Source organism: Stegodyphus dumicola, chromosome 10 (genome assembly GCF_044657685.1).
Source record: "Stegodyphus dumicola isolate Sdum_Otavi_A_Nest chromosome 10, ASM4465768v1".
NCBI classification, from domain to species: Eukaryota; Metazoa; Arthropoda; class Arachnida; order Araneae; family Eresidae; genus Stegodyphus; species Stegodyphus dumicola.
In genome coordinates this window covers 76,107,877-76,124,970 of record NC_140777.1, presented here as the reverse complement: position 1 = coordinate 76,124,970, position 17,094 = coordinate 76,107,877, and the positions used below count along the sequence as shown (strand labels likewise).

At 33.2% G+C, this 17,094-nt stretch overlaps 1 protein-coding gene and 1 pseudogene across 2 annotated transcripts in view; both read left to right on the top strand.

Moving 5' to 3' along the window:
• LOC118192516 (G protein-coupled receptor dmsr-1-like) overlaps positions 1 to 12,589 on the top strand; it is a 238,678-nt gene extending 226,089 nt beyond the window's left edge. The window contains exon 2 of the mRNA XM_085825090.1: positions 7,011 to 12,589. Within this exon, the coding sequence (XP_085681216.1) occupies positions 7,079 to 8,254 (1,176 nt within the window). The 5' untranslated portion in view covers positions 7,011 to 7,078 and the 3' untranslated portion in view covers positions 8,255 to 12,589. The remainder of the gene's footprint in view (positions 1 to 7,010) is intronic.
• Positions 1 to 17,094, top strand: part of LOC118187170 (G protein-coupled receptor dmsr-1-like) — a 282,217-nt pseudogene that overhangs the window by 226,068 nt on the left and 39,055 nt on the right. The window lies entirely within an intron of this gene.

Below are 17,094 nucleotides of genomic sequence, written 5' to 3'. Positions count from 1 at the left end.
TTTCATGCAATATTTTTATTATATTCTGAACAGGAGTAATGAATCTTATGATTCAGGATATTTAAAGTGAAAATAAATGTTTAATGAAACTAGAGTCTAAATTTTATGTGGTATTTCTCCCACTTCTCTAGCCAGCCTTCGTGGTGTAGTGGTTCTGCACACTGAGCCGGTATTTCCGAGGTTCGATTCCCGGCGAAGGCGGTTGCATATTTTTCATCTTTTCTGCTTCCAATTAACTTAATGTGTCTACAATTTTATCAAAATACGCATTTAATTATAATATTGAGTTCAAAATACTCCTTCACTCATTAATAAAAGGAATATTGACATGGAAATTAAAAGGAATTGAAAAATATCAATTACTGTATTTCGTAAGCATGGTTAAGAAAACTACTAAAACGGCGAAATTAAAATAGCAAAAGGCAATCACAACATTAGATAGCTATAAAGCTAGATGATACCTCGTCAAAATAACCCAAGACAAAATAGCCCGCTACAACATTGTCCATAACAAACAAAAAATGCCTAAACTAAAGGCTTCTTACCTGGGTCCTGCTGAAAGATTTAATTTTTTAGTATCTGCATACTTGCAGGCCATAAAGAGTATCATGGCGTGTGTGTAGATCAGTACACAAAAGCATTATACAAAATATACACGCTCATTTCTCATGTTGTACACCTATTTACATATGCTTGCATATTAGAAAAGTTTCACAACCATTTGTCAACTACGTTGCTATAGTAATAATTTCGACATAAATGTTGCAGCGTCATACAAAAGTTTGGTATGCTCTGGCCTGCATACTAATTTACAATTGTTAAGAATTTATACAGGCGTTTTACCTATTTTGCGAGGAAAAAGTGAATAAGAATCACAATAATCTTGAAATAGGAGTGTCAATAAACCTTGCATTTTATTGTGTCTACTAGTTGCCTTGTTTTTATTAAAAATATACATAAAATATAGAAAATAATTCAATTTACTTTAAGATACTAAAGCTGGATATAAATTTTGTGGAATGATATACAAAATCGCTATTCGCATAAAACGTTTTTAGAGCTGAAACTAGAAATAAGATATTTATAGTTACATATACTAGGTTGTTTGTTTTGTTGTGGGTTATTTTATTGGATCTATTTTTTCGAGGGCTATTTCGATGAATCACGAAGCTAGCTTAGGATATTATTTTCTTCCGTGAATTAAGAAACAAAAATGCCCTTCGGGGATGTTTTCCTAAGACTAATAAATATTTTAAGCTTTGCTAGCAAAATGTAAGGATTATGTTAATTATATCAACAGTTAAAATGTGAGTTAAAGTTCCTTCCCTGTCGATTCTTAACTTCAACTTACTACTTCCGGCCAGAACGTAGTATTAGAATCACGTGTGAATACATAATGAGGATGAGCGGTATTTAACCGCGAAGTTCTTCGGTCTTAGTGAGAGAGATACCAAGTATTCTGTCTGCACGCGTCCGCCTTTTTTATGCTACTCTCTCGTAAGCTATTATTACTCTCGGCCGTACTTTAGGCCCTTGATAGCTTCGCAGTCTATTAACGTTAAGGGGCCAACTCGGTTAGAATCTTGATAGCTTTGGCTATATCTCTTTTGTTAAGATTAGTTTAGTATTATCCTTAGTCTCTTAAGTTCAAAGCCCAAGTGTCGGCTTTATTGTACACTCCAAGACGGAGTTTGTTAAACTTAGTTGGAATAATAAAGGGCTAGTTTACCCTTCTATCTTGTTGTTTCCTGTCACACGAACTCAATCGATTATTCGCTTATCAGTTCTTAAGATTCTTCACGTTCCACAGTAACTCAGCATTACACTGTGAGGAATCCTATTAACAGAATTTGCTAATTTCAACAGAAAATGAGTTTGAGCTTCTAACAGGAATTAAATGAGTATTTATTTGCTAATTAAATTGAATTTTCTCAATTCCATGCATTATATTTATTTCTGTAAAATCAAATAAGGTATTAATATGTTTATTTAGAATAACTTTTCAATTGCTATTATTTACTTATACAGTGTGAATTAAAATTATTTAAATTTTCATTTAAATATTGATATAGGCATTGAAGTTTATTTGTTTTCTAAACTAAAACTGGGTGGATTCGTAAATATTGGTTTAACTTCTATGTTTCTTTCAGTTTTAAATCTTAAAATGTTCAGTGACTAGAAGTATTCATAAAATTTTATTTTTCTATATCAAATGTAAAAATGTTTAGAACTTTTAAGTTTATTTCTAAGGTAGTTATCTGACTGTTAAAATACTGCTTAGCTATGCATTTATCAAGCATAGGTGCAGCTGGAAGAATTTAAAAGCTCATTTCGAGTTGAAATAGCATATATGGGCTTAACACTTTTGCATTTTCATGTAGTACTAGCATAATTTATTAATATTGAGATAAAAAGTTAGTGATTTTTGCAGCGGGGTGTCGATTTATAAATTTGCCGCGAATTTCCATGATCGAAGACAATAAATGATTCTGTTATTTATCGAAATCAAGCCCTGCTGTGTATAGTAAGATAATTAATTATATTTTCACATGCATGCAAACATTTTAATAAGTAAATTGAAGTGCGTTCTTTTTTGTAAATGGCTTCACAGAGTATACTTGTGCCAACATTTTCCATTGTAAAAGAATTATATTAATACCATTTACACACAAAATACTATAGTCACTAACATAAAAAAGAGAATGGTGCTACACTAAATTGCAAAACGGCCAATTTCGTATTTTAAAAAGGAAATTTTACTCAAGACTATTTCTGCGTGGCAAACAAACTGGGATGACTCCGACACAGGTCGTCGTACTTATTTTCATATTTCATATGTTGATATACATAGACAGGTTACCAATCATCATTTGGTACGTTATATTACAGGGCATGGACCCTATCCAGTTTACTATTATCGACATGGGATTTCAAATACTGATATGTGTGTATGTGGTAAACTTGGAAATCCTGAACATTATGTGACTCAGTGTCCTATTACACAAGATTATCACATTCCCATACCAAATACTAACACTCGTGCATTTTGTAAGTTTTTAATTAAACAAAAATACTTAGTTAAAAAACTGATCAAAATTATGGAAATACTTCATTCCTATGGTACTGACTTGTGCTTGGTAACATAATTTACAATTTTATTATATTGTACGCATACATGTTAGTGTTAATCTACTATTCCCATATGTCAACTTATCACATGCTTGGATTGGGATTTGTCTCATTGAATCTTCGTTGAATTTTGTTCAATAAGAATGTTTACATATATATATATTTTATTTATCTTTGTTAGAAGTACCATTTGATATATACATTTACTTTTCTATTAATATCTGGATTATTTTAGTATTTGAATTTGTATTGTTTAGATCTTATCGATTGTATTGGGTTGTTTTCTCGATATGTCTTTAACTTGTTATGCATTTATAATTATATCAGTATATATCTACTGACTGTATTTGAATATGCATTGCATAGATATTTTAAGAATAACATTTTGCTTTTGTATTGGTCATATGTTCGGATTTTTATTTTAGTTTATTATTATAATTATATTTTAATACTGTTGGTATTTAAATTGCAATACCATTCTGTTGTACGAATATGACTTTCTTTTGTATAGTATATCTATATCTAACATTGTATACTACTACTCTTTAACTTTACGTTTTGCATTCATATACATAGTCCTTTAACTTAGTATTGTTTTGCACTGATGGTTCATGAAATATTAACATTTGTAATTACATACTCGTGTTTGCATTATATTGTACTGTTCGACTTGTATTGTATTATACAGTCTATTTGTATTTACAATCTTATTATGTACCAATTGATCATTGTATTATAATTGTCAGAGAATTTCAGTATGTTATCATATGTACTAATATTTGAAGCAGTAGTCCTTTAACTTACTATTATTTTGCACTTATGGTTCACGAAATATTTGCATTTGTAATTATATCTTACTTTTTACATTGATATTGTACTATTGGAGTTGTATTATGCAGTATATTTATAATTGCAATTTCATTATATACCAATTGCACATTGTATTATAATCGTCAGAGAATCTCAGTATTTGCTATCATATGTACTAATGCCTGGACGGTTGGGTGAGCGTTGTGTGGAGGGCGCTTTTGGTCAGTTTGACTGCCCTCTGGATGGTCCGAGCGTTGGGCCTCGGCTTTTGGTGCTGGGCGCAAATGTGGCTCCTACACATTGGCTCTAGACAGTGGTGGGCACGGTGCAATACCGATTAACCATTATGGTAAAGGGACAGTGCCCGTGCTCCCCGTTACCTACCTACCTACACTAAATTGCAATATTATGATAATAAATGGATAACTGATTCAATGTTTTTAAGGCTAATTCCTTTATTAAATATCAGATGATCCTAAAAAATTTACATTAGTTTTCTCTTTTAAAGTAGATTCTCTTACACTAATTGAATTTTGGAACGTTTTTACGAAATATTCAGGTACATGAATAGACTATTTTGTGACATCTTTTTCAACAGTGTCGCGGAGGCACTTTTCACTTCCTCATCAAGATAGGATATGATTTGTAGGAGACATTTTTCAATGTTAAAAATTCCTGCGACCATATTACGCTATACAAAGTCATTTTAATGCTCACCCACATATTTCAGCCACTATTTCCAAGGCCACAACAGTAACGTAGATTAGGACAATGTCCAGGATAAAGAACCATTATTTTCTGGAACACATCATGTTTTTTCTTCCCATGGTTCAAATAAATGAGTTTTAAAGATGTGGGCATATATCAGAGATTGGTCACTGTGTAGTTATGGAATGGAAATGTAATTTCTGTGGTTCATATGCAGAACGTCCTTTGATCATTCGCACAGTATCATCTTTGAATTAGCTCTACCACTGAAATGCTGAACCATAATTACGTGATTGAGTACAACAAATCATTGCTATAACACGTGAAGAGTTTCATTCCTGATCTATTCAGTTTAATAGACTATACAGCAATAAAACTGCCTTGCATTAAACTGAATAAGACATTAAAGATTCGTTCACATCCACCGAAAAAAAATCTACTTAATTTTTAAGCTTTTTGTGGTCAAATACTGAAAGACATGACTGTCTAACTAAACTCATTTATGAATTCCTCAGATTTCAAAACATGGTTGTTATATTTATTACGACGCAAAAGAAATGAATTTAGATTTGTAAACCTTCGATCCATTTGTATACAAATGTATTTGCAACATTTGTATACAAATGTATTTGCAACATATTTAACTAAATGGCATAAACAGAAAAATGTTTTGAACACTGGAGTCACCTGTATTAGTATAAAACAAACTGAAAAATCTGATTGATTGTTTATGAAGTCTGTAAAGGTTTCCATCTTAAGGAGGAATGTAATAAGTACAAGAACTAAATTTCACCTTTAATTCCAATGAAGAATAAAGAAATATTTTTCTACAAATTAATCATACATTTTATCATATATAGCTTCGTAAGATTTCGATTAAACATCTGTTTAATCGCAATCATACGAATCGTTAGTGTACTGTGTTTAAATTGCTTTACTGTGTAAAAAACAGAGTTATGCTCGCTTTAGCACGTTTTGCATTAGCAATGGAGAACTGTCTTAATCAGAAATAATGATTGCATATAACGCTTTCAAAAACTGAAAGTCATCTGCTAAATATCTTCTGCTAGCAGTCTCTTTCACACCAAAATAGAAATTATCATGGATTACTAAAGGCTGCATAATGTCCAAAATATATTAATATTGAGCAGTTTGTGAATTTTGGACAAATGCTGCTGACTAAGTTCATACAATTTTGAAAATATCTGAACAGTAGAAATTGCTGGCGTTGTTGAATATAATTTAAGGAATGAATACAGAATTCGAAGTGTAAGCTAACACATTAATTTTTGTATGTAACTTTTAATAATACTGTAAGGATTATGTTAATTTTATTAACAGTTAAATTTTAAGTTAATATTCCTTTCCTGTCAAATTCTTAACTTCAACTTACTACTTCCGGCCAGAACGTAGTTTTGGAATTTGCTGAATATTTAACGAGAAGGAGCGGTATTTAAACCACGAAGTTACTTACTGAGACAGAGAGAGAAACAGAGTTTCTGAACTACGCGCGTCTGCCTTTCTGGCCACTCTCTCTCTCTCAAAGCTGTTATACGCTCGGCCGTACTCAGGCCCTTGCTAAGCTTCGTAGTAAAATAAGTTATGGGGCCAACTCTCATTGAACCTTGATAGCTTTGGCTATACTTAGTTAGTTAACCTTAGTTTTAGTTTAATTCTTAGTCTTTTAAGTTCAAGTGACTTTATTTGTTCACTCCCAGGCGGAGTTTTGTTAAATCTTATAGAAATAATAAAGGGTTATTTACCCTTCTCTCTTGTTGTTACCTGTCTTCGAACTCAAGCGATTGTTCGATTATCAGTTCCTAGGTTCCTCACTTCCAACATTAACTTAGAATTTCAAGTGAGGGACCTTACAATACATTTTAAATAATTCATAGAAATCTCATGAATTTTATAGCTTTGTATTGTAATTTTATAGCTTTGTGGCTTTAATATTTCTAAATGTCATATTGCCTTCATTATTTTTACAATTTTATTATTTTAATTTCACATGTAAATTAGTTATTCGAAATAATAATGCAAAGAATTTAATAAATATATTTCACACATTCACTTGTATTGTTTTCACACATTCACTTGATGTTTATGAGAAAGGTTTTTAGAAGTAATATGTATATGTATGTATGGACTGAGAGCACTGAATGATTTAGTGAAATAATATATATGTATATTTTCCAAAAAAAAAGTTTTCGAGAAGTGTTATCACTAGTATATCCGCTATATATACCGTTGCTGAAAATTTTCTTATTAAATAATTTATCAAACTTTTTCTCAAATCTAGCAATAAAACAGATGAAAGAATTTTGCAAAATCTGTCTGACCTACTTTTCTCTGTCTCATTTCAGATGCCGTGCCAGTAATGAATCCTCTTTGAGAGATTCGGAAGGAAATTGATTTTTCTTGCAAAGAAGCCATGAATCTTAGTTTGGAGTCTCCAGAGAGTTCTGAGGAGTTCCTTACTCCTTGGGCTCAAGGGATATTTCTCTCCAATGACACAGACCCTTATTCATTAGAAAACACTTCCCTGGGAACAGAGATTCCGCCACTTCAATTTCGGCCATATTATGGGGACCAACTAGAAATCTATAGAAAATTTTATTCTTCCATACACGGCTACATAAGTTTAACTGTCTGCTTGTTCGGTATAACGGCGAATGTAATGAACATAATTGTCCTGACAAGGAAGAACATGATCTCGCCAACCAATGCTATTCTTACCGGACTGGCGGTAGCTGATATGATGGTGATGTTCTCCTACGTCCCTTTCAGCTTCCACAATTATTTGAGAATGAGTTTGGAAGAAAAGGATAAATTTTCTTTTACTTGGGCTGTATTCACTCTCTTTCACGCACATTTTACTGTGGTAAATCACACTATATCCATATGGTTGACAGTTACTGTAGCTATATGGAGATTCATGGCAGTATGTTATCCAGCGCCTACTATGAGATGGAGAGGTCTTGTGAGGGCACGTGTGGCGATTGCATCTACCTATACTGTGTGTACAGTCTTCTGCATTCCCGTATACTTGACTTTTACTGTGGCATCTTATTCGGACAAAATTGGCAATACTCTTTATAGAGTAGATTTTAGTGAGATAGCAAGGCGCCATAATGGACTTCTAGCTAAAATCAATTTCTGGATGTTTAGTGTGATTACAAAGCTAGTGCCATGCGTCGCTCTTACAGGATTGAGTCTTGGACTCATCAGAGTTCTTTATGAAGCAAACGACAGGAGGCAGAGGCTGAAGCTAAGGTCTGAATGTGACAAAAGTCATGACAGGACCACAAAAATGCTCTTAGCTGTGCTTTTGCTATTTCTTCTCACAGAATTCCCATCTGGGATGCTTGCCCTTTTAAGTGGTGCTTTGGGTGACGAATTTTTCAATAATGTATACTTGAATTTTGGAGAGACAATGGACATTTTAGCTCTAGTGAATAGTGCCGTCAACTTTATCATTTATTGTTCAATGAGTCGCCAATTTAGAGACACTTTTGCATTCTTATTTCTAACACGGTGGAGTAAAGGTAAATGGGCTGCCATACCGCCTGCCGAGCCAACGCAAACTTTGGGAACAGCCTGCGTGTGAGTTCTGCCTAAACATATGTCATAATCTTATTGAATACCATCAGTGGTTCAATGGATTTTCACTTGTATATTCAAGTCCTTATAAATGGATACAAGTAATCCCAACATTGTAAGTAACTACTAATGCGGAATGACATACAGCCAGTTTATTGCATCTAAGATCTACTGTTTTCGCATGTATACTGTATGAAAGAAAGATTCTGGTATATTATATTTCTTCCAAACGAGAAGAATTTGCATCGCCAGAAACTTGTTTACTTCGATCTTTTTTTTCTTAAATTATATTCCATGCACACCTTACATTTTCTGTGCTAAATTTAGAGGTGAATTTCTGCAAATAGAACTGATACATCGTTTGCAAACTTTAGGGTATTATACCTCTGAAATTATTTCGGAGCAAATCTTCGATGGATTACGAAATGTCTGCATTTTTCTAGTATCAGAACTATGAACATAACAGCATTTGAAATGACACTTATGCTTCAGAAATGCACGCAGGGTATATTTTAGAAAAGAGAATGCTTATTTTGTGTGACAAAACTACAGAAAAAGAATGAACTTTCAAATAAAATTTAATATAAATGTTATTCTCCCGCAATGTACATATTCCTTCTGTTTATATGCTTGATAGCACTAGTCAACAAAGTGTATCTTTTCTTTGTAGGTAATTCTGAATATAAAAGAATTTCGCTTTGTTAATCTGAAAATTAAAATATAATTGATCCATTACATCTAAGTTTAAAAGGGTCACTCTTCCACTAATAGTCCAAAAGTATTTTCTTATACTGGCCAAGGAAACTTTAAAATTAAGAATGAAATATTTTCCGATATTACGCTATCTGACCAATTATATTAAAATCAAACTTGGAAAATATCTCAGTGCCTTAATTATACCGGCACATCTACAATTTATACTTTGTTTAATACTTTAGAAAGTTGCTTGGCTTTGTTTTGTCTATTTTGAAGTATTGTTTTTATGACATGTGCTGTAAGGGCATTTAAAGATTAATGAAAAATAAGCAACAGAGTTTTACTTCTTAATCATGATTAAATAAAGTAAAAAGAGGAAATAAATTTCTTATAACTCCATTTAATTTTCTGTGCTTTTATTTCAATATTTTGCGTTTTTGTAGGATTATGATGTAAATCAGTTCAGATCGTTAGTATTTGGAATAAAATCAAACGTTTCCTTTTCTAATTCTCTGTAATAGAAATCATTTTAAAGATGTTATTGAAAGTTTTACTACAACCTGAAAATCTTTTTGTATTTAGAATATGAAACAGAACTGGGCATGGGAACTTAATTTCTTCCTTCTGTATATTAAGGTTTATTCTGAGGATCATACATTAAAAACAAAGTGTTAACTGAAATTCTAGTCTCAAAATTTATTTTTATTCTTACAATTTGGTGGATGACAGTGAATAAAATGCTTTTAGCCCAAAAAGGCTATCAATTTCATTTTGGCATTTTGCGTTGAAAACTTCAAATGTTCGTCTCACTTTTCAAATTGTTGCCACCAAATATATTCGCCCTGTGTTATATTTAAAGAAATTAAATAATGAAGAATCTGCATTAATTTACGTAGTCCGGTTGAAAAATGTGACATATGCAGACGAAGGGACAAGGTCTTAACTGGACAATGAATAGCACTGAAATATCGTAACACACGAATTTATTACGGTAGTATACAGGGCAATACAGTCTTCGCCGTGCAAAAGAATGATAACACAATACACATAAAGTTGACATGACAAACCTGGGCCTAAAGATCCTCAATGTAGTCCCCTGCTACTGTCACCACACGCTGCCAACGATGTGGGAGGCGCTGAATACCATCAGCCTCAGCATTTGCCGCACCATGTGTGAATCGGGTCATCTGTTGGCGCACATCATTAGCAATGTCCTCTCGTATTGCAAACCGCCTACCACGTATTGGTCCCTTAATCATCGGAATGAGATCAAAGTCACAGGGCGAAAGGTCAGGAGAGCAACGGCGGGTGCTCGAATTCTTCCCATCCCCAACGTCAGAGTTGCTGCCGTATACACTCTGCTTCATGTGGTCTTGCATTGTCGTGCAGAATTATCGCACTGCCCACAAGATCCGGACGTTCATCCCGAACGCCACGTCGTACCTGTCGCACCTGGAAGTCCCTGTAGTACTATGTGGTCACTGTTCTGCCATGAGGAACAAAGTGGCAAACAATGACACCCCTGACGCCATACGCTACGATCACCATCAATTTGACTGGGGAAGGATTCTGACGCTAGCTTATTACGCCATATCCCGTGGACAGTGCGTTTCTCGATGCCACTTGCCCTCTCTAACTCCAGTAATGCCCATCGTCTGTCTTCATCTAAGAGGTGCTCGATGACGACCAGTGCCAAGTAGGTCCGCACACTCACCGGTTGTCCCGAACGTTGCTCACCACTGGTTGACACACGTCCTTGCTGAAACTTCCCTACCCACCGTGCTACTGTACGATATGATAGGGCATTATTCCCAAGGGCTTCTACTAATTCACTGTGGAATTCCATCGCATTTCACCCTCGGAGAACGGCTATTTTGATGTAAGCGCGCTGCTCAACACGGGTTACCTTCATCTCGCACGGCACTTACCAACTGACTGATTTCAGAGCCCTCGTTACCACAGAGCCAGCTATCACAAAGCCATCTGTTGTTCTGCATACACACTATGCCTGCAGAACTTCCACACGACACATATACGTTTTGTGATCCGTTCACTTATCTACAAGAAAGAAATAGTTGGCATGACTTTTGCCCCAACCCTCGTATATATGTTCCTCGCACTGTGATAAAACAACCGTGCTATCAAATTTTGAATAACGTAATCCTCCAGCGAATATAGGCATCTGGAAGCCCTAATTTGGAATTTGTTTTTTCATTGATTTTATCAATCATTAAAGAATTCTTTATTAAAAAACTCAAAAATTTCAAAGTGAGCACTAGCAACACTGTAAGAGTAAAAAAGCATTTTGATCTCCAATGCGCGAGACTGTGTATCGGAAATTCTAAAGATATGCTCATTTTAATTATTTTGCGATGTTTCTGTCGAATTGAATTTTAAGGTTTAAGTGCAAGGAACATGATATTTAAAAAATAAAGGTAACGCACAAATCTTTAAAAAAAGGCTCCTTTGAGCGTGGTATAAAATCTGAAAATTTTCTGATATATACGTTTTTTTTTTTTTTTTTTTTTTTAATTTCTTAAAAGTATGTAATGCACATTTGAATATCTTAAAAGAAAATTCCTAAGAATTTCCTTTCTAAACAGCATTTTGTCTCTTATATTTATTTTTATTAGCTTTTTTGCAGTTTTAATACAACTTCAGTGTAATTATGTTCGTGTTGATTATTTTAGTACAACAAATATTTCATTGCTATTCAAACGTAATGTGAAAATCTTCAATTAATTTGTATTAAGTATTTCTACTGTTGATCTTGGTTATCTCATTAAGCTGAGTAATTACTTTAGGTGGCGAGATGCGGCACTTTAAGAAAACTAAATTTTTTTTCCGAATGTTATTCCCAGTTTCCATTTTCTGCTACTTACAGTTCTTAGACGTTTTTATGGATATTAAATATATTTTTCATTCTGATACTTTTTAGTGTTGCAGGAAAATAAAAGCTTAACTTCTCATTTATTTAAAGCAATTTAAGTGAACATCTTGCACAAACGAAATGCTTTAAACTAGGCAGCGCATGCCACAATTTCTTTTTATGCTCTATAGAATACTGTTTCGTAAAACGTTTAAATGTTTCAGCAGTTTTCAGATGATTCATAAACTGTTTTAACGCACTAATTTATTTTAGCTTTTGTCTCTGATTTTGCATAAAAATATTTCTCAGTGTGTCTATTTCTTACAGTAAATTTATATGTTATTCAGCTTTGTAATGTATGGAAACCACGTCCTTTTTTGCCGTATTGGCCCGAATATAACTCGGTCTCACTATAAGATGATTTTGCCTTTCTTAAACTGTTTAAGAAAACAAAAAAATGGCTTCTACCCCTAAGATTCTGACAGATACTACTCACATATGAGCTTTACATGTTGAAAATGCTCCAGAAGAAAGATAACTGAAAAATTCTAAATAACGTATACGTATTTTTAGATGTGTTCTTTTAGTTCAAAACTGTCTGTATGCAATTTTTTTTCAAAATTTCATTTTAGAATACTAATTCACTGTGGTATTCAATCGTATATTTTGGCCAATACGGTACGTAATTTGAGAAATGGAATTGAATTTGTTTTGCATTAAATGACAGAGTTTCTATGGCCAGATCTGTGCGACGTTCAATAAAGTACTTAAAACTCAGCTTCAGAAAGCATTTCTTTACATTTTTACACCCAATACATTTACTCATTTACATTTAGAGAATTTTTAACAAATTTTAATTTTTTATTTTATTTTTTTCTCATGATTCTTACTTGATATTTAATTTTAAAAAACTTTCAAGATTCATTTAAATACTTATATATATATAAGTCAAATTGATAGTTTTTATAAGCGTTTATAGCTTTGCATAGCAAAATGGCTTTTCTAATGTTATCATTCTAGGAGAATGTTTATCTTTTTAATAACCTCTTTTTATAAGTCGAAATATATTAAAGCTGTTGCCTACATACCTTGTAACATTTACGAAAAACGAATGTATATGTATATATATATATATTCGTAATAATAAAATTCCATAGTCAAGAATACATTTAAAATTCTAACTGTATGTTCTTTTCATTTTTAATGGCGACGTTCTCTTATTTGAAAGTACGTGGAATTAAATGCACAGCCCGTAGTCAAGTTGTATTTCCCGCCTTTTCTACACGTACAGTTATAGAATGTTCTGGAAATATTTAAAGCGAACTGGAATGGCTGACGAGGCTGACGTCATCTCTTCGAAGCTCTGCCTTTTCAGAGGCTATAAAAGGACCCGAAAAGGAATATCGGGGTCTTTTCTTTAATGTAACGATGCAGTAAATTTAATACAAAAAGTTATTAGTAATTCGTTTTTATTTACTCCAAAGATCTTAATTTTTGTAACTGCAAATATCTCCTGAAATATAATAAATGGATCCTGTTTTTTAAACTTATCGTCTGATAATTTAAGCTACGATTACATCTATGATTCCTCATCAATCTATTTATTCCGGACAAAATCTGGTACATCACATATATATATATATATATGTATATATATATATATATATATATATATACTGCATGCTCAACAGTCATTCACTTATGCATTAAAAAAAATAGATTAATTTTAATTTGCTAAATTGGTGAATTTATTTTCATGGTTTGGTTTGCACTTGATTTACTTATGCTATCTTAATTTAAATGATATTGTAGATTAGTTTCGAAAATTAAATCTTTTATATGTTTGCACTTTTTTTAATTATTTTAACTTTAAATTTGCTTTTTACGTATTTAAATGTTTGTTAAAATATGTAGATAGATAGATAGATAGATAGATAGACATATAGATACTGTCAATACCAAGTTTAATGAAATAAAGTATTTGTATGTTTGCTTGAGATGAGTTCCGGCCTTCAATAAAAGTTTCAATACTTATCTTGCCATTGCGTTCTGAGCAACATGAATTAATACGATAATTTTGCTTCTTATTTACAAGTCCGAAGTTACATTCCAAGTAATTTATCTATTTAGTTGTATTAAAATTTGAAACAATAAATTATTGATGTTTTGCCTTTGTTTTCTCAAATTTATGAGAGAAATTGTTAAATAGCTTTACAAGCTTCCATACTGTTAAATAGCTTTACAAGCTTCCATACTGTTAAATAGCTTTACAAGCTTCTTATAACATTTCTGTAATACGAATTTCGTAGCTACCTGAAGTTAACCATAATTTAATCATACTAAAAAGTATTTCTGAGTAGTAAACGTCTGTTAAAATATATAAACAATATGGTAAAATTTGATTACTACAAAAAATATAGATTAACTAAAGGTAATGAAATAGTGAAAGTGCATCGCTAAATGTCGAGTGTATCCAAATGCATCATCGATTCAACGGCCAGAACTGGAACGTAGAATTCATTTCTAAGCATCCTAATTTATCAGACTAACATGAAGAACCTTTTTATGCAACTGCTTTTAGTTCATTACTGATGAAGAACAGGTAACCAAGATCCAAAAGGCTTTTCGTGTAGCATCATTAGACTTGTATGAAAATAAACTAGATAAAAAAATCGGAAACTTCAACCAAAAATGGACGGATGAAATTTAGGATAGCACTTACTAAATCTTCATATATTCCGAGATACAAAAAGAGAAGAAAGATCGTCATCGTAAAGGGCAGTTTACACCTGGGCTTGGATTTCGAGATATAACACTTTAAAAATTGTTGATCGTTAATTGAAAAACTTAGTTTTCAATACCATGTCATGTTAGTGGTAATGAAAAGTAGGCTGCTTCAAACGATGAACCTGAGAATTAAAGAGGTTTAAATTACTTTTTCTTGTTATTCGTTATCACATACTTTGAATACGTCTATTCCTTCGTCTACTCTGTATTAGTATGCGGAAGAGTGGTGTAGCACCTGGGGTGCTTGGGTCTAAGAAAGCTACCTTTAATCGAATGAATAAGTTGTTTCTATTTACTACAAGAGATAACTGAATGGGAAACAGTGTACGTATGTACATATTTACATAATTAAAGGTAATTATCAGTCATTTAGATTATGAATTAGAATAGTTAGAGCGTACAAAGATTCGAGAAATACTAACAGGGGAAGCAAGACACCGATCGAGCTCTTGATAACACCTGTTAAACCATAGTAAACATAAACAAACAAATAAAAAGTGCAAGACCCAAGGTGTGCTAATGTGAAAAATATACATTAAAATATTTCATAAAGTAATTACTTAGATGAGATCTGAACATAAGAAAAAAAACACTTACACAAGTTGCACATAAAGATACATACCGGGTGATAAAAAAGTCACTATAAATTTGAAAACTTAATAACTCATGGAATAATGTAGATAGAGAGGCAAAAATTGACGCACGTACTTAGAATGACATGGGGTTTTATTAGAACCAAAACAAAAGTTCAAAGGTACTGTTATCGGGCCTTTTTTCTTCAAGGAAATGCGTGATTCTGGTTTTGTAACTGCTACCGTGACCGGTGAGAGGTATGCGATATATTACAGAATCGCATCGTCCCTAGCCTGGCTGATAAACACTTGCTGGAACGTACGATTTTTATGCAGGATGGCGCTCCACCCGATATTTCTAGACGCGTGAAAGATCTCTTGCGCGCGTCGTTTGGTGATGAATCGTGTGCTCAGCCGCCACTTTCGTCATGCTTGGTTTCCCAGGTCCCCAGACCTCAGTCCGTGCGATTATTGGCTTTGGGGTTGCCTGAAGTCGCAAGTGTATCGTGATCGACCGACATGTCTAGGAATGCTGAAAGACAACATCCGACGCCAATGCCTCACCATAACTCCGGGCATGCTTTACAGTGCTGTTCACAACATTATTCCTCGACTACAGCTATTGTTGAGGAATGATGGTGAACATATTGAGCATTTCCTGTAAAGAACATCATCTTTGCTTTGTCTTAATTTGTTATGCTAATTATTGCTTTTCTGGTCAGATTATTGCTTTTCTAATAAAACCCCATGTTATTTCTAAGTATGTGTGTCAATTTTTACCTCTCTATCTACATTATTCCGTGATTTATTAAGTTTTCAAATTTATACTGACTTTTTGATCACCCGGTATATACACTACAACTTAATTAATCAGTTTGATTACTAAGAATGGCTATTGGCCGTTTACTATAACAGGGATCATTAACACTGTAATCATGCATTCTAATGGAAGGATTCTTAACTAATGTTTGGTCTTAGTTAATACCATATGACAATTAAAATTTCTTAACAGCTCGATACGTAGTTCTTGATGTAACTTGTGGTTTCTCACATACCACGGAGCGTCAGAAATTTGTCTCAAAACAGCGTTTTGGCAGCTTGTAACTTTTTTTCAAGAGATTTACATGAATAGGCCCATACCGAGCATGTGACGTAGCATGGATTGATAAATGAGCATATTGTCTATAGAAAAAATACTGTTTCGAGCTCTACTGTATGTTTACTCTAATAGTACGTTTGTACGAAGCTTTCTGATAGTACGTGTGATATGCGAAGACCATGAGAGAGTTTTACTGAGCATCACAGATTTGTATATTTTGAATATACAGATCTGTGACCCACAGTAAAGCCAGTTTTAAGGTAGATATTAGTGACAAAGGATGCACAAGGCTTTCGTTAATCAATGTTCAAGAATATGTTTTGGAATACTTTTGTGCGCATTGGACTAAGTGAAAAATAGTCACATATTGTTGAATATACATATATATCAAACACGTTATTTGCAATTAACTAGAATTATTCCTGTACTGTTATTTGAATCTACAAAACTCTCAGAGAAGTTCAGATGTGTAATTTGCAAGTTAACACATCTGGATTCTTTCATCACATCTGGATATTTATTCTTCAACATGATTGCTGTTGCTGCTGTTGTTCTAACTAATCCCACTTGTCTGATATCGGAACAAGCCCACGAAATTCATCGCGGCAAGGCGTACAATATTACTCCTGCCGTTAGCAAGACCCTTGGACATCATGTAGGACAAAGGCATTTTGTTACGGAGTACCTTTGCAATTAAATGCAATTACCCCCACGTCTTCGTTAATGATAACTGAGTTGAATAAGACAGCAATTGCTAAAGCAATTGAAAAGAAAAGTCTACGGTCTGAGTTAAATATATCGACAAGAAGTCACATCGATGGGCG